Here is a 27,788-nt window from a genome sequence, read left to right on the forward strand (position 1 = left end):
GATATTGGTAATTACTTGGAGTAACAAATCAGGTTGCTTTAAATAAATATAAATTTTATTAAAAAACACCCACATCTCAGCAATATCAGGAATGATATAATAAACAGCTTTCAAATAAACTGCATTCAGTACATTACAATACTTACAGTATTAATACCCATCCTTAATTCCATTTTTTGTAGCATACCAAACTTCAGAAGAACTAGGAAAACCTTAAAAAAATAAAAGGACAGGCAAAAAGTTGCACATTTTTTTTATACCTTTAGTGTCTAACTGCAAAAAAAAAAAAAGTGTGTATCAACTGCTAGCTTAACCTTTGAGCTGAGCACATATAGTGCACTAGTTAAACCCAGAAAGTCATTCAAGTAATGTTGACTCACTCAGAAACACTCTGAAGCATCTTCAAGTATGGCTATGCTTGTAACCCGCTATTATTCTTAGACACCTTGGCTTTCTCAACCACAACCTGCTACTGTAGCTGGGTCCTGTACAACAAAAAATCAACATTTTTTATGTAGATTTATTTTTTACAAAATTGGAACAGTTAAAAGAAAAAAGAAACTAGAACTTCTAATGTCTGAGCTAACAGGATACTATAACTGTAAACATTGCTGTGACAGTGAGTGTAATATTTACAAAGACTTCCTGGATAATCTAACCATGATCATTCTCTTAACCTGAAAGATTAAAAAGGATATTTTAAGATATGCTCATAGGGGAGCTGTGGGTCAATTGGACAGAACAAGAAGAAGCTACATCAATATTGAAGAATTAGTTGTATTCCTGCAATACAAATTCTTGGTATGTACACTGTGACATAATTTATTTATTTATTTTTTAACACATTTACAATCTGTTTAAATAAAATGTTTTGCAATTCTTTATTACATATTTTTTCCTGAAAAAGAAACGAAGTGCTTTCAGAAAATCAATACGTTAAAGAGTGGGGAAAGTTATTACTATAACATGAGTCATTCCATTATATGTCACATTAATTAAATCAGGTAGGAAAGAAAATAATTATACAATTGCTTAGTGGTTATAAATAAATTTAACTATACACAAGCACATCGATGTGCAACTACATTAATCACTGCCCTGGTCTTGCCTCATAGCAAAAGCAAATACATTGCTTTTTACTGAGTCAATGTGATACTTTCCCTTTAATCAGCTCAGTGCATATATGTTCAAATTACTTTTTAAAGATAACCAACATCCTTCTTGCTAAAATATAAGTAAAGAATTGCTGGAAAATAAATTTTGTCTGTGGGGAAAAGACAACACCCAAATTGGGATTCAGGATGCAATGGCAAATCCCTGAATGAGAAAATGACAAGATGAATACAGGCATTGAAGATGTGCACAAAATTAGTTTAAAATGTCCCTGATTTTACAGTAACATGAAAGATCAAGTTCAAGTAATACTTTCTTGCAGATTGATAAGAAAGTAAGAAATGAACTTTTATGCCTATAAGTGGCCTGAAGCTGAGCAGTAATTAACAATTTGGAAAGTAATATACAGAGGAAGAAAGAAAAATATGTTATATCCTATTGCCAAACTAGTTTGAGGTATGACGGGTTTGTATTATACATTATTTAAAAGCCTTCTCACTGCCCAAAGAGTGTCACATTGTATGCGTAGGTTGATAGCACCTGATGAAATAAATTCAGTTGAAACCCAAGAAATACAATGTTAGCATTCTTTACAACACAAATTCTATAACAGTAATTCCAAAAAGGAAATTAATTTACTGTACAAATCTCACCTGTGTATCTTACAGTTAGATTGCAATAATTAAAGACCCCCCACAGCAAGCCAGCTGCCCTCTGAAACTGACACTGAGCCTACCCTGTTTCATGTTCCTCAGTGTATAAAAAGCACATTTACCAAGCACAAAAGACATAAAACTACACGTAATATTCACAATCCAGGTTTGTTCAATGAACCTACAGTAAGGAACATTAAAAACAGCTGACATCATTGTAAACCTGGTAAAAACTAGGATAACATAAATTTTGATTTTTTTTTTCTCAAAATGTTAAAAATGCACCATTTAGTATGGCTCAATATACAGTAAAAATGACATAGGAAAGTGAAAGAAGCACCAACACAATGATAATTATTTAAAAAAATGTTTTTGCATGAAGTCAAATCTGTTTCATAGATTGCTAGTACAATTCTTTGCTATCAATGTATCAATTGAAGTTTAATGATGCTCAAGAATTAATTGCTGTCAAAACAGCAATGTAGTACAACCAGATTATATGATTTAAAGGTATTACCAAAACTTAACTTTTATCAAAAAGTGCTCTTAAAAAAACTGCCTTCCAAAAAGGATCATGATGCTGATGATTTGACAGTGGGATAATATTTTCAGTGTCCAGTTGACATAAGTCATTGAGTTTCAATAATAGAATGTATTATGGTTACAGTGTGAAGGCATTTGAATTAAAAGAAATGGTAATGAGCACACTTTAGCACCATGACTGTTGTCATTTACAAAGTCAGTATTTTATCTCCAAATTTATGTAAGAAAAACAAAGCCACCAAAAAAACAAGGAAAAACTTTGTTTCTGTAAAAATAGGTCCTTATGTATCAAACTAAAGCACCATATAATTTGACACTATGTATCTTGCAAAAGTTGTCAAACAAAAATAAATACGTCCTTGGTAGGGTCAACTAGTAAAGCTTGATTGTTAAAGAGGTGAAAGACCTGATGTGAAAAGTGATTTCATCTGATCACAGGTTCCTTTTTCTATACAATGCTGTTGTCAACCTTGCAGATAGGAAGGAGTGTTTAGATGAGGCCAGTGATGCTTGAGGGCTTGCTTTATCATAAATAAAACCTTCAATTTTCTTCATCATGAGTGTTTTCTACACAAACTTGCTGTAAGGGCCTGTGACCTTGGTGAAGGCGTATGGAGATGTACTGACATAGGTGTTTGTTGTGCATGACAAGGACCCCTCCATCAATGCCTGGATAAAACGCTTGTAAGGAGGCACAAAAGTGGGGTCTGTTGACTCCAGATGCTCCCGCTTCACCCCCTTCTTGCTGCCCTTGCTAGGTGTCCCCTCACCACCATTCCTCTCAGCATCTTCCTCCTTCTCTCGAGCCTTCTCTGCCATCTTGGCTTCCCATAGTGCTAAACCATGCTTGGCCTCATTCATATTTTTGTGCTGGTAGAAAACCAAGGAGATGCGTGTTGGGTGGTTGCGGTCTGGATTTTTAAGGGGTGTTGTGGCGTGGAGCTCCCGCTTCGCACACTCAATCAGGACTGAGCCATGGCTAGGTGCCACTGCCACACCACCAATATCAGGGTCCAAGAAGTTGTGCTCATTGTCTGACCACATCTCAGGCTTTTGTGGTGTTGTGGGTGTCTGTGGTGTTACAGGCTCTTGCTTAATCCCAGAGCTCATGATGCTTCCATTAGGCAGACCTAACCCTGACTGTGACTCACGGTTTAAACACCCACCACCTAACTGAGAAGCAATCTGTGGGCCAGGCATGCCCATCTCTGTCTTGATTTGCATATGGAAAGGATCTTGGCCTGGGGGTATGATTTGAGGGCTCCGAGAGAGGTATGGATTTGCGTATCCTCCAAACTGATTGCCTTTGCTCACAGCAGCAGCATAATCTAGGCCTCCATGGGCTGATGGTGCTCTAGACAGGGGGTCTATAAACTGGGGTTCTGAGGCTCCATTTGGACCATAAGGGCCGAAAGGTCTCATGGGATGAACTGGGCTCATGCTGCATGCATTGTAACCGTTAACTTGTAAACCTGGCTCATTGTACCTTGGGGGATAATTGACATCATAACGTTGATGTGCACCATACTGCTGCTCTGAATAAAGCGCTGGCCGCTGTTGTCTGTACACATCCAGGTGCTTTGGGTTTGAAGCATAGTATGGGTGGTAATTTTCAAGAGGCATTCCTCCATTACATTGATAACCTGGATATGGACGATTTGATCCATTGATATAAGAGTTTGGAACATGGATTTGGGGGGGATAAGGGCTGCCTGGTGTTGGTGGCTGAGGGGGATACACGCTGCCTGGCTTGGAAGTGCTTGGAAAAGAACCAGGGTGGTTAGGGAACCTGGGGTAGTTGGCTGCATTTGTTGAGCCAGGATAATGGGGTAGAATGCTCTGGTGCTGTTGTTGCTGTAGTTGCTGAGGATGGGCCCCAAGGTGGTATGTTGGCTGACCCGACTGTAGGGTTGCTCCCACAGCACCTGGAATACGTCCTACAAAAACAAAAAAAATGACCCAAGAAGTAGCAAAGATATTACACAAACCTCAAATCCAATGATCATTAAAATAACAGTTTGTCAATTCATTGATCTTTGGGTTCTCCATGATTATTCAGTAAATTGTCAGTATGTCCCTACAAAGAGGTGCCTTTTTTTCAAAGATACAGAAATGTGTCAGAATAAATGTTACCCTACCTGCCATTGAAGCAATGTGAGTGGTATTCTCGTAAGTGCCAGCTTTTGACTTGGCCAGGAGGGCCTTCTCTGCCTTATCATTGTCCAGCATGGCATTCTTGTTGGCAGCTGCCTTTTTCGCATCCAGCTTCTTTTGCCGGCAAGACTTGGCAGGCTCTGCAAGCATGCGCACCTGGCGGCGAAAGGCACTCAGGACTTGGATGCCACCTGACTTGATTTTCTCTTGCTGACCCTCCTCACTGCCAAATTCATCAGTGTTTGAAGCCTTATAAAGAGGCAGAACGTGTAGCTGCTCATCCTCTGGAATCTTTCCAATATCACGGTTATCCTCACTTGTTAATGTACACACCTGTAAAATGGGATGAGTTAAATTGTCACCAAAATTGAATAAATCTTTCGTTATTCAAATATCTGTTCTAAAGCCAGGCTTTGATGGAACATTAAGGCATAACGTGATGTGCATTTTGAGTCTCAGTATCTGATCGATCCTCAAACAAGATACTTGGAAAGATATACATTTCTCAGGTTCTGCTTACCACAGTACTGCCCCCCTGCATGTTATGGAGGTCTCTGTGAGCATGGGCACAGAAATCCAGACAAGCAGTGACCCCAGAGAAGGGACGGCCCTCTTTGAGCCCCAGGCGACAATCTGGTGCTCTTTGTTCATGTTCCACCTGTGTCCAGGAAAAACAGCAGGTACATTTTAATACAATATTAGGTAATGGAGGTCACTAAACAATCTTGATGAAAATCTCAATAAAACTACTGTATAATGCATTTACATGGAAAAATATCAGTCACATTTTTAGGATCAAATTGATGTTGGAAATGAATTCCTGCTCGCAAGTTGCATTTCTCACATATGTATTCATGTGTATTAAAACCACACTTGGTTTAGGTTTGATGTGTGAAAATTATAAGTTTGAGAAGCAGAACATTATCATTCTACATTTATTTATTGTGATTAATTTATTTCCACATATACTCACCTGGTTTCCATAAGCTTCAGGTGCCAAAGTTTTATACACAGGGCCCAGTAGGGTTGCCAAACTTTGAAAGTTGTGTTCCAATTTCTCTTCCTGAAGACAAAATGGAAGTAGTAGGTTACTTTAATTAACATGTTATATTAACATAACCATGGCTCACGCTTAGACTGAATTTATAGATCTACACGAAATACCTCTTTCGCATCATCTCCTAGTAGCTTGAATTTTCTTGGGATTTTGCTTCGGGCAAATTTGCAGCCATTGTAGTACATGCTCCAAGAGCAACCAAAGGAGAAAGATGCTCCACAGGCATCAGAATCAAGCCCCTGGCATGCACATGTCCTCCTGAAGGGGGTAGACAAAAATTTCAAATGTGTTATTTTTGTCCATGTAATTCAGTGGTAGCAAGAAATGAGGAATTGGTACCCTTTGATTTACCACAAAAAACAAGTAATGGTTAGAAAAATGTACTACAAGCAATATCTACATGTACCTTTATGCATAGAACATAATAACCTATTCTTTTTATAATAATAACACTTATTATGATCATCCTAACTTCTGTGTTTAGTGAAAAAATATCAACGTCCAATTAGCCAGACATGAGTTTTCTTGTGCTATTACTTACTCCTCATTGAGAGAACAGCGTCTCTGGGTGAGGGCTCCATGCTTTGTTAGAGTTTCACTTAGCTCGAGGTAGAGGCGGTCAGCCAGGCTGGGCAGGATGCCCTCCCAGACCAGGATTACCACAATGATGCAGGCTGCCTCGCATGTGTGACCACTACGTTCCCGTACCAGCACCAGTAGCTTTTCCTCTACGCTGGATCGACGAATCACCTGAAACATGAAAGGTATTAGAACAGTGAATCGCAACTGGTGGGTTGCGGTTTTATGCGTTTTGTTTTTTTATCAAATTGAACAAGACAACAAAAAAATCATGATGCGAACCACAATACACAGCAAATCTACAGAATAACATTGAAGAAAAACATTTTTGATGCAGCGCTTTTATTTTGAAGGACACACGTCCCCAGCAAGTGCACATGCGTAAGACTAACACGCGCTCTTGAGCATTTGTAAACATGGCTAACTTGGCTAAATGCAAATATGACACAGAATACATTAAATACGGATTTTGTTGTGAGTAACAATTTTCAGCAACTTCATGTCTAAGGCAAAAGGTGAGTCTTGAGGCTACACCAGTTGATAAACACTGTATTAGAATATACAGTATGTACATGCAGATATTTGAGGCAAATAAAAGGGCACCTGATTTACCTACTTGTCAAATGAAATGACAAAAACGGTTCTTACCCATTTGGCTATGGGGCACCCCTGTGTACTTTTTCCTTCCTTTCCGGTGTATATTACTTTCTCAATCCTGATGGCGCGACCAGAGAGACCAGACCTTCAAAGCAGAATATGAGCATTAGAGTAAATTACAACAGTTTATTAAACACAGTTTGTGTTCATGCAAATTTTTAAAGAGATCCTCTTTGTGGTTAACCTTTTCTCCATCATCTCCCGTATACCAGCAACACTTGGTGCTGACCCCAGGTGAGTGTAGTATGGACCTTCATCCTTCTCACTGATTTGTTCTAAATGTCATAAAGAAACACATTAATATTTACTCATCAACTGATCACTCGTGTTTCAGAACCAACATTTTAAGACTCACCAACACAGTGACAGGAGGCAATGTCGTATTGTGTTTTCACGGGGGTATCCAGCAGATTCTTTATAGGAGTATCCAGCAGCTTCATAGGAGAATCCAAAAAGCTTTGTAGGAGGTGTTCCTTCTTAGGGGTGGAATCAGGTGGTTTTTTTAGACCTTCAATAGCTGAGGCAGCTGGAGCTGTTTCAACTCCACTCAGGTCAGTGTTTGTTGACAGGATGGTGACAGGCCCAGATGATTCCACCTTGACTTTGTTCGCTGAATTGATGACAAGGGATTTCTTCTCAAAAACAGGTGAAAGCTGGTACTGCCTCAAGCTTTGTTCCATAGATGCCAAGATGCTACTCTGCCTCTTACTTTGCGCACACAGGGATTGTTGATTTTCCTGCTTGACTTGCATTCCACCTATCCCTGCCTCTCGCATCTGTAACTGCTGCTCCTGTTGCTGTGAACAAGGCAGCTCAAATCTAGGTCTGTTTTCCAGTTTCACAGCTCTCAAGCCATTTTGGGGGTCACTAGTGCTCTGGGGGGGCTGAGAAGGGCCCTGGCGCTCCTGCCTTTGTAACAGGTGCATTCGCAGGGCTGCATGCCTCTGAAAGTCTCCATGGGGACTCAAAGGTCCCAGAGGTAATGGAGGTCCCCTTTGGAACTGAGTGCATGATGTCTTCAGCTGTTGTTCATCTTTAGGATACATCTGTGTTGATACCGGTTGGATTAATGCACCTTGTGGTAAGTGAGGTTGTGACTTTGTAGAGGTCTGGGGGAAGTCAGTGTGGTTGGGCTGGTGGCAGTGGTTGTTAGGCCGCTGTGGTGGAAATTGCTTGAGGTTACTGCTGCCTGAGTTTGATGGATACTGCCTTGGATGTTGTTGTAATTGTTGCATTTCTGTTGAGTTATTATAACTGAATGTTGTATGCTCGTTGTGCTGGTTGTGTTGGTTGTTGGGTTGAGAAGAAATGTTTTTAAGTGGCTGGTTGGGTTGAAGCTGCTGTTGACCTGGAGGAGGCTGACTGTGAGGTCTATAAATGGTAGACTTGAGTTGCCCTTCAAATTGTGGTGGGTGGGACAGTGGACGCTGAAGATGAAAGTGCTGTTGTTGCTGTGTTGCTAAAGGCCCTTGTGACAGTATATCCCGCAGATCAGGGTCTTCACATAAGTGCTCTGACTGCATCTGGGTGTGGTAGTGGCTGTCTGCCTGCCGATTTTGGGGGAAGTTATGGTGCTCAGGCATTTTCTGGGGTTGGGACTGCTGCATTTGAGGTGCTTTAGAATTTGATGACTGCCACTCAGGGGCAGTGTTGTGCTGGGCTGAAGCACAGTGAGCTTGGGCTGGGAGACAGTCCTGCTGTTGCTGCTGGAAGCTGTTAGACCCCTGGCTGCTATCTGTGAAAACTCCCTGTGTCTGGAATCCTTGCACTGGATTCATTTCTAACATCTGGCCGTGAACCTGGTGGTTCGCTGCCTGCTGCTCTGACTGAGGCTTAGCAGAGTAGGTCCTCCACATATCCGGCTCTTGTGCCTGAGATGACGGGCCACTTGCTGATTGCTGCGGGGAATGTGAAGAGTTTAGCTCTATCCAGCCCCCCTGGTTGGGAGTCGAACATGATAAGTTGGCTCTCTGCTTAGCCGCATTCTCCATCCCATTTTCTAATCCAGCGTGACATGGCTGCTGGAGACTAGGCCCTATACTGTCAGTTCCATGTGGCTTCTCAGCATTTTGTTTAAAGTTCTGGGGTTGAATTCCATAATGATGGCCCCCATCATTGCCATGGTGCTGATGCTGACCAGACCCGGGTGCCTCACTTTGTCCCATCTTCTGTATCCCAGAGCTGGGAAAGGGTCCATATCCGCCTGCCTCTGTTGCCTGTAGCGGAGCACTGCGCTCAAGAAAAGAGTTCTGGGTAAACTCCTGGTTGGCTTTCACATATATGCCTTGGGGATTTGTGTCATCTGGATAACACTGTGGGCCATTTTGATGTTGTTGTGAACTGTTGGCAGTATTCGTAGGTGAGATCATACCAGGCAGCTGACCTAGACCGGAGTAAGAAGGAGGCCGCTGCTGATGCTGTTGCTGCTGGTGTTCTGCTCCAAAAGTGTTGGAGTATCCATTCACTACATAGTTGACAGAGTTGTAATTTTTGCTTCCTTCAGCATTGCCAGATGCCCCAGGCTGCTGTTGCTGTGAGTCAGGCATCTGAGCTGAATTGGGCAATCCTGAGGATAAAGAGGGGTGTTGAGCACCATCACTGGGTAGCTTGTTTGCAGCATCTAGTTGTGACCCAGATGTTTGTTGTGAAATTGACACTTGCTCAGGATAATACTGAGACAAAGTTTTCTCTAAAAGGTCACCTGGAGTGCTTTCTATGGTTGAGGAGGGAGATACAGCACCGTTTTGAATCAAAACTTGTTTATTACTTGGTAGACAGAAAATATCACCATTTGAAAAATTACAGTTCCTCTTGTCTAACTTAACCTCTCTACGTGGGACACTGCATTCAAATTCTGTTGCCTTTGTCAACTCAGGAAAGTTGTCCACCACACTAGAGCTCATGTCGTCATTTCCTTTTATCTCAGAATCTACTTTAAGTTTTTTGGGCTGGTGGACCAGTAAGGACTGCTCAGTGAGTGCATGCTTCAACTCTCCATTCATCAATTCTCCATTCATCATGTAGGCTCCTTGATCAAATAACCCTTGTCCTGAAGCAGGGCTGTTGCACTTCTCCCTGTGCCTCTTCATGGTGTTGGCAACTGTGCTGGGCTTGTAATGGTTCCAGTTTGTATCCCCAGTGATCTGTAGAGAATCTCCCTCTGAAGACTGACCTCCATTCTGTAATTTGTGAGAGAGGTTTCGAGATGCGCCAAATTGTGCTAATATCAGACTTTCTTCCGTCTCATGTCTGGCCTGTTCTGTTTCCATCTGGCCTGCTCAGAGTCCATCCACAGGGCTGCCCTCTGTCTGTCCTGCAAGGCAGAATGTGAGAGATAAATATTTGGTATTAAGGCAGAGTTAAGTTTTCAAATACAGTAGCGCTTTGTGGTTGCGCCTCTATGTATTGAAAATGTACTTAGCTCTGGTCATGCATGTGTCACCAAAGGTAGTTTAATGTGAACAAAAAATGTGTCCCTGATTTTGTTGAAGAGCTTACCAGTCACCGTTGTAGTGTAATAATAATTATAATTATACATTTCATTCATAGAGCACTTTTGTCCTGTATTACTTCTACTGATGCATTATTATGCTAACAAATTGTATGAAAAAAATGGTAACAATGGTAACAATTATATATATACAATGCAAACTCACTGCATTACAGTATTAGTAGAATATAATAACAAAAATTATGTATAACAGTTAACATTTAATTATTCTAGCCACAAAAAATAAAATTATAAATACAATTAGAACATTCATTAGAATTGTGATCATGGCTTGTAGCAAATTATTTTTAGAAAGCCCCACCTTTTTAGTCCTTAAACACCATCTACACTGATGTCATTGTTGTCAATCACACTAAGCTGATAAACACCTCACGCTAAGTCTGAATTTGGCCTTACTGAGGGTAAGGTTATAAAAGTAATGTGTTAACACTTGTCACTGAACGTGTATCAGCAGATAGCATGTCGAAAGTGAAGAAGGAGATGCAAAAACAGACTAAAGGTTATCTCAGAACTATTTTGGCTGACAGTGGACTGTGAGATATCATTCCTAGTTTAACACACAACTTGACAAAAGGTGTCCTGAATGTATACTGTTCACATTTTCAGTAACCAGTATCTGTACTGTGTTTCCTTTTGAAGACCCTTATCTCAAACTGAAAACTGTCACTTCTGTTATTTATTTAATGTGGATAGTATTTCTAAAAATAACACAACAGCCCAAATCCTTACTCAGGTTAAAATCTTAGTGTAGGTTAGAAAATGGACTACCCTCACCCAACAAAATTTGTACCTTTTACTTTACCTCTATTAACAATCCTCAAATAATCCTTTGCTGAATGTTTTTTTCAGTTTGAGAAAAACGTCTGCCAAATCAATGTAACATAATTAAACGCTGATGGAGGTGGTTCCAAGGATAAATCCCTAAACCTGGTTGCAAAATGTGAGTGAACATGTCACATGTTAATCTAAATTAGTATTTTTGTCTTATTTGAGTTGGACAATAGATTTGTAAAAGATGTGACACATGATTTTTTCAACATCAACACTATTTTCTACATGAATGAGTGCATGAAACCTAGGTACTATATAAATATATCATATAAATAAGTAATATCTATCATGTGTGGAAAATAAGATCACTCTGGCGGGTTAAGCAGCAAGCTGAGTTTATGGTTTCATTTTGTTTTCCCTGTGCTTTCTCTCTGCCAAAAGCAAATAGATTCCAGTGATTCCAGTAGAATATTGATTCCTGTCTGCCGCCCTCCATTGTTAATGCAAGTCACATCCCCAGCATCTGCAAAACAATTGCACTGCGCAGGCACAAAGAGCCGCAGCCTAATCCATCATAATTATGAGCAGCTCCCCTGCAGATGCTAAAGGAATGGGCCGCTGATGATCACAGAGAGGGGCCCAGAGTCAAGGTAAAGTGTTAAAAAGAAAGAGTTGGTGTTGGGCAGTAAAGCTGGATGATAGGATAGAGAAATTGATTGTACTGATAATTCGGATTCATGGTTGGCAGGCGATGAAAGGAGTTCAGATGTCCTTATACAGTATATATCACAAACCAGTCATTCAAATTAGTTCAGTTTCTCTTTCTGCTCCAATAGTTACGTTCGTATCTTGCATACACTTCTGTCCTGTATACTGCTCAATTTTATTTACCTTAGATTCTCATCACTGACTTTAACAGAAATTTTCCACTTAGATTGGGTGGTAATCGATGTCAAATGCAATACAGGCTGTCTTCTTTCCAAACACGCTGTGCTTGTCCCTGAGCATTATTTTCCTACATATGTTTAAGACTAGAGAAGATGCATTTTCCTGTCTCTAATGGTTTGACTGCCCACGTACAACCTTCAGCTTCACAACCACAAACAATCCTCTTCGTTGAATACTTGCAAAACTTGGATTTGATTATTAGTTGATTTGATACCCAACAGTCTGATTCAGTATTTTGTACTTTGATATTAAACAGCCAATTTTAATTTTCACAATTTGTTATACATTTATGAATTAGGTGCTCAAAGTGAACCAATACTTTTTACAAATGCCGCAGATATAGTAGTCCACATTAACATTACTCATTTGTCAATTTTCAAGTGTTCATTGATAGTGATGATGAAACATTCTGTCATAACCCTTCACTACACATCTATTAATCAAAATGGAGGGGCAGTCTATTCTTTTTTTTTTAATGCTTTGTCACAGCATTGTGTCCCATTAAGGGCAGGATATGAAAATGTGTTCATCAAGGATATTTAGGTTTTAGTAAGGCTTGGGCATATATATTATGTAAGGAAGTAGTTATAACTATCTGTTCTTGATGTATGTTCTGATGTAGAACTGTAACTCAGCTAAACACTGTAAATAATGTATTTGGACCCCTGAGTGAAGCCTTGGGTCACAACAGCAGACTGCTATGATCAATATGCTATACAACCTTTGAAAACATAATTGGATCCAGCTTTAGATTTCCACAAAAGCCCTCCTGTTAATGTAAACCTACTGTAAGCTCACTGTAGGCACTGACTGATGTTTGGGTGGGGGGGTCTTATGGCATGTTTCATTTGGCATAATCGTGCTCCATCACTGAGCCTGATTATCACATCTGGAATCAGTTATAGCTGCTTATGAATCCGGCAAAAGAGCTTTTGCTTCAAAGGACATGTTTTATTCAAAGCTTGATAACCTATTCTGAAAAATGTTTGTGTAAGTGCAGTATCAGTTTTAACCAGAAAATACAAGGACTTGATCAATCATCTATTAAGTACAATTTTCACTCCGTAAAGGGAGTAGCAAATGTAGGGGCAGTATTAGTTTGAAATTCATGGTAATTTTTTTCTAAATTAGATTTGAATTTATTACAAATTTAATTGAAACATCATATCATGTTTTTCTTAAAATGGAGCAGATGCTGCTCCAGGAGAAATTAATTTTGGGTAATGACTTCACTCATCTTTCAAACAACCATTTGCCTGCCTTTCAAAGATGATTTCATTTCATAAAGTAATTCAAAACCCCCACATACTTTGAACTTTCAGAAACAGTACTTAGGGGTTCCTGTTTTTCCTCAATCACGAAGTCCAACCTGGCCAACGAAAACTGTCAGGTCATTCTCAGACCAGGCGAGCTGGTCAACATAATGATCTCCATCCCCGTTTCTATCAGTCCTCCAGGACATTAGCAGCCCTCCAAACCCCCAAAGTTAGAGTGCCAAATCTTCCACTAACGAGCCAAGCTGTTAAAAGCGTGTGTGGAAGCTCCCACCGTGGTCACAACAGAGAAGCCAGCTGCCTGTTAGCAGGTGGAAGAGTGAAGCAGCACGATGAAAACAAAGACCGCTTTGCGGTCAAGGGCTGGAGATAAGAGCATGAAAGGTTTCTTTTCATCTGCACTGAGTAAAGAGTGTGCATATTGCATCCCAAACCTCAACCTTTTGGGGAGGAAATCTGCCTATGGATAGAAAATTGTAACCTCTGCAATCTGAAAAGTCGTCACAATAGACAAAGGTCTAAACCCCAATTAAGGACAATATCATGTATGTTATCATTTCAGCATGTATATTGTTAAAATATTATATACGTAAATGAATATTGTTCATGGAAATTGAACCCTGTCTAATGTATTTTAGGGATTATGGGATTACCCACAGTCCTTGACCCCATTGATTGGGTTTTACAATCCAAAACAAAAATTACTCCTGTAAAATACAATATTTTTATGAATAAACTGTTCAATGTGCAAGAAACTCCAGACAAAGTTCTGGAACCTGAAGATGAAACATCTCATGAGCAGCTCGGGCAACAAGTCGCAGGATGTGAATTGTGGGATACCACCACCAGCATTTTAATCAGAAGTGACACAGAGCCTCTTTATCATTATGTCAGAATTATGTGAAATGTGTTATTTTGACAAATGAGTACGGAAAACCTGCGTGAGAGTAGGCTCCATTGGATGAATGGCAAATGGTCTAGACTGTATCAGATCTTCAAATGACTGACAATGGTTAACAAAGTTTATGTCAACAAGTTTTACATATGTCAATATTCTCTGCCTGGAATTATAATTTCTGCTTGATTATTAACTGCTTTGTACTGTCCCTAAGTATGATGCCCTCCCTCTCCACTCACCGACCGCTAGGCTTTCGTATTTTTCACGTTGTTCCATTCCCACGTATATTTGCGTTTGATTGGTGTGTTCACACCAATCAAACAAACTAGACTTTGTGGTCAAGTGCACTGGAATCTTGGCCCTGGTCCCGGATATGACATTTAATAAAACAAAACCTAAGTTTAGAACCACCTGCAGGTTTTTCTTTTTTGTAATCAACATAACTCACTATGGGAACATTGTTTTTTAACTGTTTGCTTAAAGAAAAAGAAGTCAACTAATGCTCCCACCTCTTTGCACTCTGTCACATATAAGGCATCTGATCCCTGAAACCGCAACAATGAGATAAGCGGGTGAATACCACTTCCCGACCCCATGTGACTACTCCTTTGTTTTGTCTGGCCCTCAGTGCAGTCTGTAAATCAGTAACCAAGTCAAGAGGTGAACACTGGTGCTAAGCTGCCCTCAGTGCAGCTCCAATCCTAAGGGACACTCCAGGGTTTACATCGGACCGAACGGAGCCAAGCAGCTTGTCACAGTTGGATACACCCACACTGACAACAAAAAAAAATCTTTGCAAACCCAGAACAAAGCCAGAGATCCCAGCTGAGTGTGTGCGTGTCTGTACACGTACAAACACACACCAATTATGCAATGTTGTAAGTCCAACTTTGAAGGCGCTTGCTTTGAGACATTTGGAGTACTGGCTGCATTCTCTTCATTATTTATTATACTCACAGGGAGATCTATTTTTGGTCAGGAAGTAGAGCAGCAAACTCAACCAGAGGCACAACGTTGCAGTGACTTTAGTGGGTATGCCTACTAGAAATTAAAATGCTATGATCTATTTTTTTTTTTTCGAGTAGATAGTGTCAATCAGGGAATGAACATGCCAGTTCCAGTTCATGATATAACTCAGCTTGTTTGGCTCGAGCTGGATTCCCAACAAAGCCTCCTTTCCCTCCAGATGTCAGTTTCTTTGTCTCTATATGCTGTTGTTTGGTTTCCCTCTCTCTCACAGAGCCTCACCTCCAGTCCCCTGCCCTGTAATTAGACCTCAGATGCTTCTGTACTCTTGCCATTTATCTACTTCCTTCCTGTTCAGTCTATCATGTAGTCCGTGTAGTTATGAACCTGGCTGCTAAGTGCTGTTGTAGAAATCTAGACGGCCATTGCCCATAGTTACTGCCTATGCAGCTATGTATCTGTTTGGATTTATGGAGGGTCAGTTGCTTTAGTGCTCTGAAGCCTGGGGGCAAGTATGGACTCTTGGACATAGTGTGATCAGTGTTGTAAAACAATGGACACAGTTTGCACAAGAGTCATTTAACGGCAGCAGTTAATCCTCATGGTAGTAGAGTATTATTTTAACAATTGTGTTTTTTATTTTAGATATACCTTTGCTTTACCAAATGCAAAAGTATACAACATTTTTCAGTTTTTCCATTGGGTGGCTAAAATATTAAGTTTTTGTCCATGCAAGGCTATGAAAAAAATCAGCTACAAATCATAGGTATTATGGATCCTTCAGTAGTATGAAGCTTTATCTTCAAAACAATTGTGTAACAAAGTTGAATCCACTGGATTCGCACTGTGTTTTTGTTATTCCCAGCAAGAGCCAGTGAAATATGAGAGCTGCCATAGTAGATGGGGTCTATTTGGCGTGACTTGGCAGCCGTATGTGACATTCACCACTAACGACAGCTGCTGGGAGACTCAGGTCTCTTCACTTTCAGGTTGAGGCCTAGGCAGCTGGGCAGAAAGCCCTGCTGTTGAAGAGAGAGAAGGGGAGATGTGGAGCAGCCCTGTAAATCAAGAGCACACTCGCCATGGCACGCCCCTGTTTTGCAGAATAGTCACAGGAATACGCCATAATCTCAAGTGAACATTTCCTTTTCTATGCTGAATCGGGACCATTTGCATTTTCCTGTTTAAAAGATAAGGACATGGAGCATGCATCCAGTCCAGAGACTATAAATTTTCACTGCAGAAGTAAACACTATATGCCTCATGAACTAGGTCACATTAAAGTCTCAATACTAATATGCATCTTAAAATCACCTGATCGAATATTATAAATTTAACAAATTGTATTTTCACTGACTGTTATAACAGCTGAGCCTGTCAGCAGCATGAGGCTCATTGGAGCAACTGTGAAATTCACTACAATGCCTTTCTTGACATTTTAGAGACTAACTAACCTCTCACATCTTACCCTGAACAAAAATTTAGAGAAATCATGACATGCAAAAGAAAATAGAGGTAAAACCAAGTCCTTGTTTGTAACATCAGTCTTGCTTTGATGCTGGTATACACTTTCAGACTGTAGTTAGACATTTCAGACTGCATGTCGCAGAGCTGCGAGTGAAACCTCATCCTTAGAAACCTCTACCGGTCTAATTAGGTCAGATGACCTGCATTCAGCAGTGCTTTAAATCCCTCCCGTAAATATAAAGCTGGCCTCGCTGCTCTGCAAACCTCATGACCTCCAACAACATTTTTGCAGCTCTGCATTCCATCTGGCTGTGTAAATAACTGCGATGTAGGCTCAAAAACTAAAACTAAATCCAAGACTGAATCGCCCCATTGTCACTGTTATCTTGACACCAAGTCATATGTACTATACCTTCAAGGTCCAGTTTTTGACATCATGTCATTAAACAGTCTGAAACATCCCTCTTTACAAAGACAAGTGGATTCTTTATCATTGTCTTTTGCCTGATGTAAGGCAGTGTTTGATTATTTCGTCAGACATCTGTGTAGACTTTGAATTATGACAGCTCATGACATATGGCTGGCATATGAACAGAGAGGTTTGACTCCACTGGAGATAGTTTTAAGGAAAAAGTTGAAGGGGGTGGACTGCAAAGTCTGGAAGTTTGTAACACACCAAGTCATAAAGCACAATGTGAAGCTAACTGTTGGTAGCTTGTGTCGTTACTAACTGTTAAACCCTTGTCAGGCACGGTGGGACAGATGTTCATTCATGTTCTGCATCTCATGGAGTCTAGCAGTCAGGCACCTAACACTTGTGACTAACAGTATGCCACATGGCACACTCAATGCAGTGTGTACAATACAACTCGTTTGTGCTCCCACTATGCTTCTTTTTATCAGTCTGAACATATGACACCCTCCAGCCTGGCTTAGAATCAGAAGCACCCAGTTTCTGCGCTCAATTCTATAATCCTCCAAATTTACATGCTTGAACGATCATTGTAAAACTTTCTTCAGGGGGTTTTGATCTTGTCTGCACTGTTATAGATAGCACTCTAGCTGACAGAGGACATTTCTAAACAAATTTAACATAAAAGCAAAATACCTAGATAGAAGTAGACCCCACACAAACACACACACTGGTCTGAAATTGGTGCCATTTTACCTTTTTTTCATCTGTAAGATCAGAGGAACAAATATTTTTCCTTTCCATTAAAGGAGTAGTTTGACATTTGGAAAATTGTGCTTGCTTAAATCCCTGGTGTTACACGAGAACAACACCATCATAAATATAAAGTTGCTAAAGTCACTGCTTCTAGACAAGTAATAGCACATCCCTAACCCTGCACAAAACCACAACTTGCCATTTGTCATAACTTGTTATTGGTGACCTTTAGAGGAACCATTATTTTGGATAAGTTTGCGCAAGGTGATTCATTGGTTCAGCACTTGCCCATGGATATTGTCACATTGCTCGTGGAATCGATCATCTCATCTAACTCTTGGTAAACAGGTGAAGACACAAATTCCCCAGAATGTTTAGCTATTGCCTTAAGACTACAAGGTTATCTGAAATGTTAAGGTGTAGCACTGTTTTGGACCATTGTTGTTCACAAGCTTTTATTGACTTTTTTATTGACGTCCTCAACTAACGGTGGATCTGTCTATTGTTTGGGGCATACACAGCGTCTGTTTTACATTAAGATGTGGTGATCTTTTGAATTAGTTACTGAAAAGATGCAGAAACATGTGTAGGTTATTACCAGGAATACAGAAGCATGAGAATCTGAGTTAGCTATGTGACTCATGTTGGTTACATTAGGAACAGCAATGGTTGCTGCACGAGGAACCTGACTTTGCCCTGTTCCCTTCGTAGACTCAGATCTAGTTTTTCAGGTTAGGGTAGACCATTGCAGTTTCCTGTTGAGTCTCACTACAGCCCAATCTCTAGATTGTGACACAATGATGTCTGCATCATATGACAGCCTGGAGCAACAGATCTGTTTTTCTTCCTGCTTCTATCCTGCATCGATGGTTGACCAAAAAGTAAAGCTCTGAAGGTTGAATCAGATTTCTGAGAAATGGATTCCTGACAAATTAACAATTCTTTGAATTGAATAGCATGTGAAAATCCCCCTACATTACAATGGTATGCTTTGAATCAGTTATATTTACATCCCACTGGCAACTATGTCTCATTTTCAAGGCCTTGTCCATATATGCACACACACACACACACACACACACACACAAATTATATTCTGCATCTTGATTTTCAACGTTGAATCTGAAGACAAGACAAGATTAATAGATTAACACAGAGGACGCACACTTCTCTTTGTAATTCCTTCCCTGGATGGCCTCCTCCCCCTCCATGAGAGAAAAATGGATCTCTACAATCTACATTGTTCTTTATGTCTAATGCAAGACAGATGTGGCCTACTTAAGGAGATTCCCACTGCAGTCTTTATGCTTGCAAAGTTTTTTCTGTCTCTTTGTCTTCTTTGATTGTATTTTGACATCTATTAACCAACTATAGCAATATTTGAGCAAGTTCAATTTACATTATTTACTGAATTGATTTATTTTTCATTAAAAGTTAACAGATAACAATGCAGGTTTTAATTTGTGCGATGGGATTTGAGATCAATGTAAAGCCTCAGATCTAGAGTCAGAGTCTTATATTCATTTTACTTTTGTGAGTTCTCAAAGGATTTTTGATATATGAATAGGTGACAACTGGCCCTCTTTAAATGAATGTCAGCAGCTGCGCACCCTACTGTAAAGGCGATGCATTGATAACTACAACAACTACATCTAAACAACAGATGTAACTAACTAAAATAGTTCAAATGGTCCAACTGGAAATGAAAGCTCAAAATAGTCAAAAGGAGACTCAAAAGTAAGAGGTGTAGCACTTATTTTGGCAACTGGTGGACCTGCCTCAACTTCAAGGATAAAGAGAGACAGGGAAATGACAGAAGGGATGATATGACACCATAATTATAAGCTATATTCAAGTGCTTATAGCCATAGATAAGATCAATGTCAAGTCTAATCCAAGATTGTTTGATAACGATGTCCGAGGTTCTGTGGGATTTGTCTTTGTGCAGTTCAGGAAGCAGTTAGTAGGAGAGGAAATATATTTACTCACAATGAGCCACAAGGTTCTCCTCTGAGCTATATAGGAGTGGCCAACTTTAAAGCACCCGGGGACAAGACTGGTTGAGTCAGTCTAGTTTTAATGGCTGAGGTTAAACTGGATGAACTGCTGACAGTTTTTACTTGACACCGTTCATATTGTTGAGCCAAACCCTGTGGCCAGTTGGTCTCCTTAAATCTGATCTGTTCAGCACTAGCTTTCATCTTAAATGTTTAACAGCCTGATGAAAGACTAGATAAGTGAATTTCTTTGATTATAACACAGAAATTTGATAATTTGACTAATACTGTAAGTGCCCAAATGACTGCTGATAACAGGCCACAGTGGCACTTGAATCCCAAGACTTTGACTTAAGTCAATCAATCAAACGTTATTTGTACAGCGCATATTCCCAAATCACAATTTGCCTCATAGAGCTTAATAATCTGCTCATGGTGCGACAACCTCTGTCCTTAACCCTCGACTCGTGTGAGAAAAAACAGCCAACCAAGTCAGACTGAAGTCTTGAATCTGATGTGTTAAGACTCAGACTTGAGTTGACCTGTGTTATTTAAAAAGTACACAATAATCAATTAATTTACTGAACATTTTTAATTACTCCATTGGATTTTTTTTTAATGACTCGCAACTAGACTTGGATCAGCGTTTCCTCCAAATATGAAGCAATTTCACTAAAACAGTGCAATTGCTCATTTGCATTGTTGAATATTTTCCTCATTTTACTTAAGAAACATGTAAGTCGTGGATTTTACTGTTAAATCAGCACAACCTGTAAAGAAACCATGCCTAACTTGGAAGCACACTGTGCAAAGTTTACGTGCAGAGTCTAATCCCTTTTCTGTGCCGTCAAGCTGCGTCACATGGGGACTCTAATGAAGAAATAGGCTTCTGAGCATACAAACCCACTAACCTGTCTCCAAACCCCTCACAGTTCTGCACTTTTCCTTCCAATCTGCTTGTCTCTTTTGCCCTCCAAACCTTTGTCTACCCAACAGTCAATATATCTGACTAACTTGATGAACTGTGCGCAGAGCAAAGTTAATTTCTTTCAGAGTGCATGGTAGCCATGGCGACCATCTTATGAGCGCTCCAAAGCCCATCTGGTCTAAACATTACCCCAGCATGGCTGACTGCAGAACAGGCTGCGTTGCAGTGGTGTGCACATGTGCTTTATGCATTGATCCTGCCAGTGAATCAATAGTACCACATTTCCCTGCATCTATTTGCATTTGTGCAGATCAACACCTTTAACACTGAATTGCATTTTAGAAATGGGTTGAGCCACACAAACTGAAATGGAATATTTCTAACCCAAAGGTTGGAGTTCTATAAATGTAAGATACTCTGCTTATATTGTCTTGAGCAGCTGCATTTATTGTTTAGCCTTACCAAGAAAGATAATGCAGTTGCTCTTAGCTGAACTAGTAAGAAGAGAAAGACTTTGTATTGACTCCTTCCTCTTCATTTATTTTCTCATCTAAAACAATCTGGCATTTGCAAAGCCCCTTCAAACACTGAATCCCATGTTTCCCCAATTCACCCTTCAGCCTGCAAGTCTTGGCATGTGATTAGCTCACAGGCAAATTTATAAAGCAAATATTCTGTTTGCATGATCTAAATCCAAACCAGTTTGTAATTAAAGAGGAGGCAGATGTGAACAGTATACAGGGCAAAAGAAAACATTACTGAAGAAGAGAAAATTTAAACATGGCACACAACATGGCAATGAAGGAATTCTAAATGGGCTCTAAAACAGATTTCAGTTTCATGGAAGACTGAGCTATTTATTGAGGGTTCACTGTGGACAAAAACCAAGGCAAGTTTGCCCAATCTATATTTCCTTCCTCTTCTATTTACCACATATGAAGCCAAAAATATATTATAGCAGAGCCTGGAATAACTTTACTTCTATATGCTCTTTTGTCATCTGGAAAGCTAACGTAGAGATATTTTTCCCTCACTGGTTTCTAAGCAGCCTGACCTAAGCCACTGTTGCTAAGCGCCCTCTTTCCCTCCACTGAGTGGGAGGCACGTGACTCTCATTGAATAGAAATCACAAATCCTCCTGAGTGAGGGATATTTTCTGTGATTCATTGCTTCGGTATAAGGAGGTATAAACCCTTGAGTGCCTTTCTCACACCTCAGAAATTCGTCAGCTTGTACTTAGATTGTACACCATGACAGGATCTGTGTAGTGTTTTAGGGTTCCCTTAAAGACAGAATAGCATATTCAAATGGCAGTAGGGAAGCTCGTATAGCACCCGCTTCCCTACTAAAATATTGCATATTATCCCAAACAACAGTCTCTACCCTCTTAGTCCAAGAGCTAAAACTGGACTTAAGACCTTCTAAATGAAAATACAAATATGGACGCAAATCCAACCTGATTGTCTTTGAGTGGTCCAACTCGGGAAGACACCAGCTGCTGCACTCGTACATTCCACCTTGGAAACCTAATATTGAGGGTGAGCCACTTGAAGCCCTCCGAAATAGTTAGTGATGTCATTCAAGGCCTTTGGTAGGGTTACGCTTCTAAATGACATTCAGGACCAGCTGTCTGTCTTTGTGCTCCTTGTGTAGACAACAGGGGGCCACGGGGCCTAACCTTGTCAATGACAGCTCCTAGCAGCAAAACCGTCCATATCTGACAGCCATTTCAGAGGAGGCCAAAGAGCCATCAGAAGCAGTTGTTTGGATCGCCGTGGACTCCTTTGTGATTGCTCACTTATGACAGAGCATTACATATCATGTGACAGGGGCATTAGCTATAGAAATTGCTTTTCAAATATTCATCTAGCTGCAGATGAATTTTGACAAGCTATATTGTCCTGAGAGCAAACTTTTTTTCCAATGAACCGTTCAACCTCTTGAAAAGCTTCCTCATTGTCCCAGATTTGATTTAACTGGAACCGATTAAAATTTGACATCAGAGTCTTACTAAAGATTAGATCCTGAAATGAGGTGAGGCTACTTTTCGAGATTCAGAATGTATTTTGTTGATGTGTGCAAGTTTGCATTTCATCACATATTGTTTGCTTTGGTTTCAGAAGCTCTTGCCAAGTCCAATACTGAATCGCCAACATTTTTTCTGATAAATAACAATAACTTTTTCACCTTCTCTTTCAAAGCTCCAGCTCTTTGTTTCAAATCCATTCAACAAATGATTATTTTTACTTCTGGAATCAACAAAGATTCTATAAATTCTGGTCAAAATCTTCTCACTGTGGAGTCAAATGTGCCTGTGCCAGTGTCTGAATACATTTAGATGTTTGAATGTACCAAATGAATTGAGTTTTATGATGAACTTACCCAACTTTACAAAGATTGCAGTTTTAATACCCCAAAGCTTGGACTGGGAAAGGACTTGATGAAATCACCTGACTTGACAGAAAAGTTTACAGCCAGTTTATTCTCATGATTATCCACTGTGAAACCCTTCGACTTCGTAGGCGCTATTCATTATCAAAGTGGAATCAACATAATAAAAGGCCTGCTCGCAGACTCGCGCTGTCCAAGCGTAGGAGGAGCGTTCCGGCGGGAAGCGATGCAGTTCGCTTTGAGGCCGTTACGTAACATCTCACTTGCCTCTCTCCGCAGAATGCCACGATAGTGTTTGTAAACAGAAAGGCCATGTGCGTGAGCTCACGTGGAGGAAGCTTTTCAGTCGCTGCCCTCGCTGTCTCACCCCTGAGGTAAACCCTGACATCGATACATGCTCACGGGGCCAGCGACACTCCCTCCAGTCCTGTGCCACTCAAACAGAACCTTATCACTCTCACTCCATAATTTTGCCGCAACCAGTTAACAACGCACCACCCCATTAAAAGAAGGCCATAAGTCATATTTGGGACTCTCATGTGTCCGGTGTGACAATTACTGGTAACATTTATGTATCTCAGACTCAGAAATACATTATAAGTATTGCACACTTCTAGCAATGTACCAAAAAAAACATTCCCATGCCATAATCATTTCAGACGGAAAGTCAAGACTCTTGTTCGGGTATGGGGTGAGTCTGATTTGGCAGTAATTGATAACTGACATATTTTTTTGTGATATGGCTTCAGACATTCTTTATATTTGTTTTCAGTGAAGAAAGTGCATAACTCTCTCTATCTCAAAATTGTGCGCACTAAGTAAGAAGTGATTCACAAGTCAAAAGACCATTCGGAAGTGATTGGTAAATACAGCATGGATTACAGTCTACTAGATGCTAAAACTTGCATATACCCTCTATCAAAACACCACAGGGATGACAGGCCAACACCATTCAACCATATATATTCATTAGCAGGAAACTACACACAACTTAATTTGCATTAATGATTGTAAATTATGTGCAAATGTATATATATATATGTGTGTTTAAAATGCCGACAAAGTGATCACACTCAGATTCCATTGCAGAAATACTGGATTGTGGTTTGTGGCTTCTGCCTTGCTCTCTATAGAAAAAAAACCCAACCCCCAATAGCAGACAAGAAGGAAATCAATATTGTAGAAATCAATACAACACTCAGTATCTCGCCATTTTCTCTCAGGAAAGCAGTTGAGCTATGGCCAGCAAGTCAGCATGTAGTGCAATCTAAAATGTCTAACCAGCCACTGGGCCTGTTTCTCTGTGTCATTTGTGCAACTGCCCCTGGCTGGAAATATGATGCGTGGGCTGGACAGAGCAGGGTCAGAGGTGAGGGCTTGGGTGAGGGCTTGGGTATTGTAAGTAGACAGCATTGTTGTAGAACGCTATGGCAACTGGACATTCTTCCCAAAGGTGATATTGTCTTTTCCCCTAGGAGTGACATAAAGGGGACTTACAGCCATGACGAAGGAGCAATCCAACCAACCAGGCTTTATCTGTAGGTGTGGATAGATGAGAGAAGCTATGTGCATGAGATTGATCTATCTGGCCCTTCCCCCACTCAGCCCCCTGTAGGCCCATTAATGCTCTAGTGCCTGTAACAGCAGCCTTCATGAAAACACCACCAGTAAGATTGTCTGTTTTTTATTTTTCAGTTTTATAACAGGTGATTATTATGCAGGTCAGGATTATCATTTGTAAATCATGCGTACAGAACAACCGATCACAAAGGGCAACACAAATTGTACGTTCAAAATACGACAACCATGTGGTGTCACTGATATGCAGTGAACCGGTTAGATGCAATCCACCCATTAAGTCTGCAGGAGATATAGAGTGGAATGTAATGTTTAATCAAGGAGTAGTTAAAGATTGTCAATAAATTCCCCCAAAAAGCTTGCTACCCCAGATACAGAACTGCCTTGGGCTAGTGTTTTCAGGGAACAAAACAGAAAATCAAACCGATATGATTTAGTCTGGAACATTATCTACCATTTTGTAATGTTATGAATGGGGCTATGGAATTATTACACATGTACACACACACACACCCTAGATCACCTGATCTGATGCAGTCACAACATACTTTATGGATTCTATGGAGAACACAACTGACTAAGCACTAGTGTTGACACTAGATAGTCAACGACCATGCTTGCCATATCAAAACACAGTCATGCCATTGCGTCAGAGGGGCACATCACCATTTTTAGTTCAAAAGTTCCCCGCCAGTTCACTGGGAGTAAAACTTGGATTCTCCTCTACAACAAGCAGATGCTATTTTTTAATCGCATAAATGTGTGGGTGTTGTGTAAGGGCTGCAAGTTTCAAAAGTGGAAAGAAGACATTAGGCTAATGGACGATGTTCCTATCTTTGTTCACATAAAAGCTTGGTGATCATTTCACAGGCACCTGACATTATCTTGACCTCATTGCCCCTTCACTTGCTTGTTCTTCTATCCATGCATTTCTCTCTAATAGAAACTAAGCGTCACTATTTTCACTATGACGGTATTGACTTGGAAGTTTTCAGAAAACTACAGCAATGACGGGAAATAAGCCCTGCATTGCTCCTGTGAACAGACTGTTAAACTAAGCCCAAATAATGGTCGGTCATTATTCTCCACCTCCCAGGCATTCCTCTACTTTGCTTTTTACCTGAGGCCACGCTGTTGCAACATTAAAGCTGTAGTCAGTAGAATACACAAACCCAATACACAAACCTGAGGTAGATCTTTTTATATTCCAATGAGCCACTCAGATGTTAATCTTTAAGTAGTACTTAGTGAAATTGTGGTGAAAAACTAACAACAAATTAGCTAATTGATTTTTTAGATAAGACCTGACGTCCCATAACAAATATGAACGTACTTGTTGTTATCATGTATTTAGCTACTGCATGTCTGAAGTGTATTGATTCTAACACGAACCCCCTAACTGTCAGGTTATGTAGATGATTATCTCACTGCTATCACTCCATTATTGAAGTTCCTTCTCTTATTTCAACATGCTGTTATTGCTAACTGATTCTTTTGAAATTGATTATATATTACAACTCGACACACATTTCTCTTTGTGCTGTCAATAATCTTTTTTTTCAATAGCTCTGTATCCACAAGAACACCCCAGTCTGACCGTTGTAACCTTTAGCCGTTGATACTGCCTTAAAAATAGACAATCCTGTCAAGTTACTATTGGTTTAAGCTGAGTCACCTTTAGTGTTTGTTGCTGCTCTCTGGCAATCATCCCTTGTTTAGCCTCTAGTTTTAAAAAAAAGAAAAAAAAGAGAGAAGAGAGAAAAACCTGCTCCAGAATTACCATTCTTTTCCCCCCCAGCTAATGGTGCGGTAGGATTGAGTTTCAGATCCTTCAGAGCTTTCTGACCTTGTCTGCCTTCACTACACTCTGCCCACCACCATTCTCCTCTCCTTTGCTTCTCCTTGGGGTTTGCCTTTGTGTCTTCTTGTCATTCAGTGGTGAAAGCAATGGAAGCTGATTCACAGAGATACACAAAGCCAGAAGCTGTTCTACTGCAGATACTATGCACTTACTGCTGGACAAGTCCTGCTGGGACTTTTTACTCTCCTACATACAGTCTCCCTCTTGAACAGCACAAACGTGCAAATACACAGCTATGGACATGAAAGTAAGAAGCCACATGGTACATAACACTGTAAAAAAATCTAAACATATTCAATGAAGAATATCACCTTTCAGTAATAACCACAAATTAAGCATGAATGTTAGAAAAAAAATGTGTTTCTGCTCTTAAAACAAATACACCCATACAAAAAAAACACATAGTACATACTCAAACACATTTTTACTAACAACAGCCTAATGGCTAAAAGCAGGGTTGAAATGCTGAGCAAAGGTAGGGAGCATTACACAGGCATTTACATTCTGCTTACAGAAAAAACTCCTGAACAAGCATTCAAACTAGACTATTTTCTGTGAAGCCTTCAAAAGCAGCAAGAATGTTGAGTGAACACAACACACAGGAAAACAGAAAGGGTGTCTTTCAATTTCAGCTGGCCCCCAAAAAAAGAGAAAGAAAATCGTCAGCCATGTTGGAGTAGCTTTATCTAATATCCCCTCCTTATTATGTTGCTCTTGCCTTTACGGTGGGGGACATTTGCTCCACCTCACTTGCTACAAAAAAGCACCAAAATATACACCCAAGGTTGAAGGGAATACGGGTAAAGAGAGTATTAACCCTCGAAGCACATTCTCACCTCCTTTTTACGTCCCTCCACTTTGTAGAAATTCCAACAAACCGTCTGGATCTCCTCTTTAACAAATCCTAAAGGGCAGCCATCTTGCCTCCTTCTGTTCTTCTATGAAACAGACTATCCTCCACATCAATATTCATGGAAACCGCTCTGACGTCGACTCTCATCATCAGGAGAAGCCCGGGTGTCGCTGTTTGCCGGCTTGAGAAGCACACTCATTTGTGAGCCTCTAGTGTGAGGCAGCAGAGGCACGCCGAGCGGACAAGATGCTGTTGCAGGTCAGGGGGAAAAGCCTTGCTTTGCCGGCAAACTCTAATAATCACAAAATCACTTTCCTGCTGAGTCCTTCCCACACAAAGAGACAGGTTTTCTTCCCCCCCCCCTGCTCCCTCCTCTTTTTTTCTTCTTCCCTCAGCCGCACACAATAGTGAACACTATGAT

At 40.3% G+C, this 27,788-nt stretch overlaps 1 protein-coding gene across 1 annotated transcript; it reads right to left on the reverse strand.

The window, feature by feature from the left end:
- Nucleotides 1–33: 33 nt before the first annotated feature.
- Nucleotides 34–27,788, reverse strand: tet2 (tet methylcytosine dioxygenase 2). Its single transcript, XM_035638547.2, has 10 exons — nucleotides 27,351–27,788; nucleotides 7,112–10,069; nucleotides 6,941–7,031; nucleotides 6,748–6,841; nucleotides 6,062–6,270; nucleotides 5,628–5,778; nucleotides 5,437–5,526; nucleotides 4,984–5,121; nucleotides 4,448–4,796; nucleotides 34–4,246 (listed from the first exon to the last, which is right to left on the reverse strand). The coding sequence occupies exons 2-10, from the start codon at nucleotides 10,023–10,025 to the stop codon at nucleotides 2,877–2,879; spliced, it is 5,406 nt and encodes a 1,801-aa protein (XP_035494440.1). The 5' UTR covers nucleotides 10,026–10,069; nucleotides 27,351–27,788; the 3' UTR covers nucleotides 34–2,876.

The sequence above is a fragment of the Scophthalmus maximus genome, chromosome 8, assembly GCF_022379125.1.
Source record: "Scophthalmus maximus strain ysfricsl-2021 chromosome 8, ASM2237912v1, whole genome shotgun sequence".
In the NCBI taxonomy this organism is placed as follows: domain Eukaryota; kingdom Metazoa; phylum Chordata; class Actinopteri; order Pleuronectiformes; family Scophthalmidae; genus Scophthalmus; species Scophthalmus maximus.

What these genes read in the sequence shown, in the direction of transcription:
- tet2 (XM_035638547.2), bottom strand. Translation starts at nt 10,025, where the DNA reads ATGGAAACAGAACAGGCCAGACATGAGACGGAAGAAAGTCTGATATTA. An exon ending in TAGGAGATGATGCGAAAGAG is followed by an intron (nt 5,527 to 5,627) that starts GTATTTCGTGTA and finishes TTTTGTCTTCAG; the next exon opens with GAAGAGAAATTGGAACACAA. An exon ending in TCACATTGCTTCAATGGCAG is followed by an intron (nt 4,247 to 4,447) that starts GTAGGGTAACAT and finishes TTGTTTTTGTAG; the next exon opens with GACGTATTCCAGGTGCTGTG.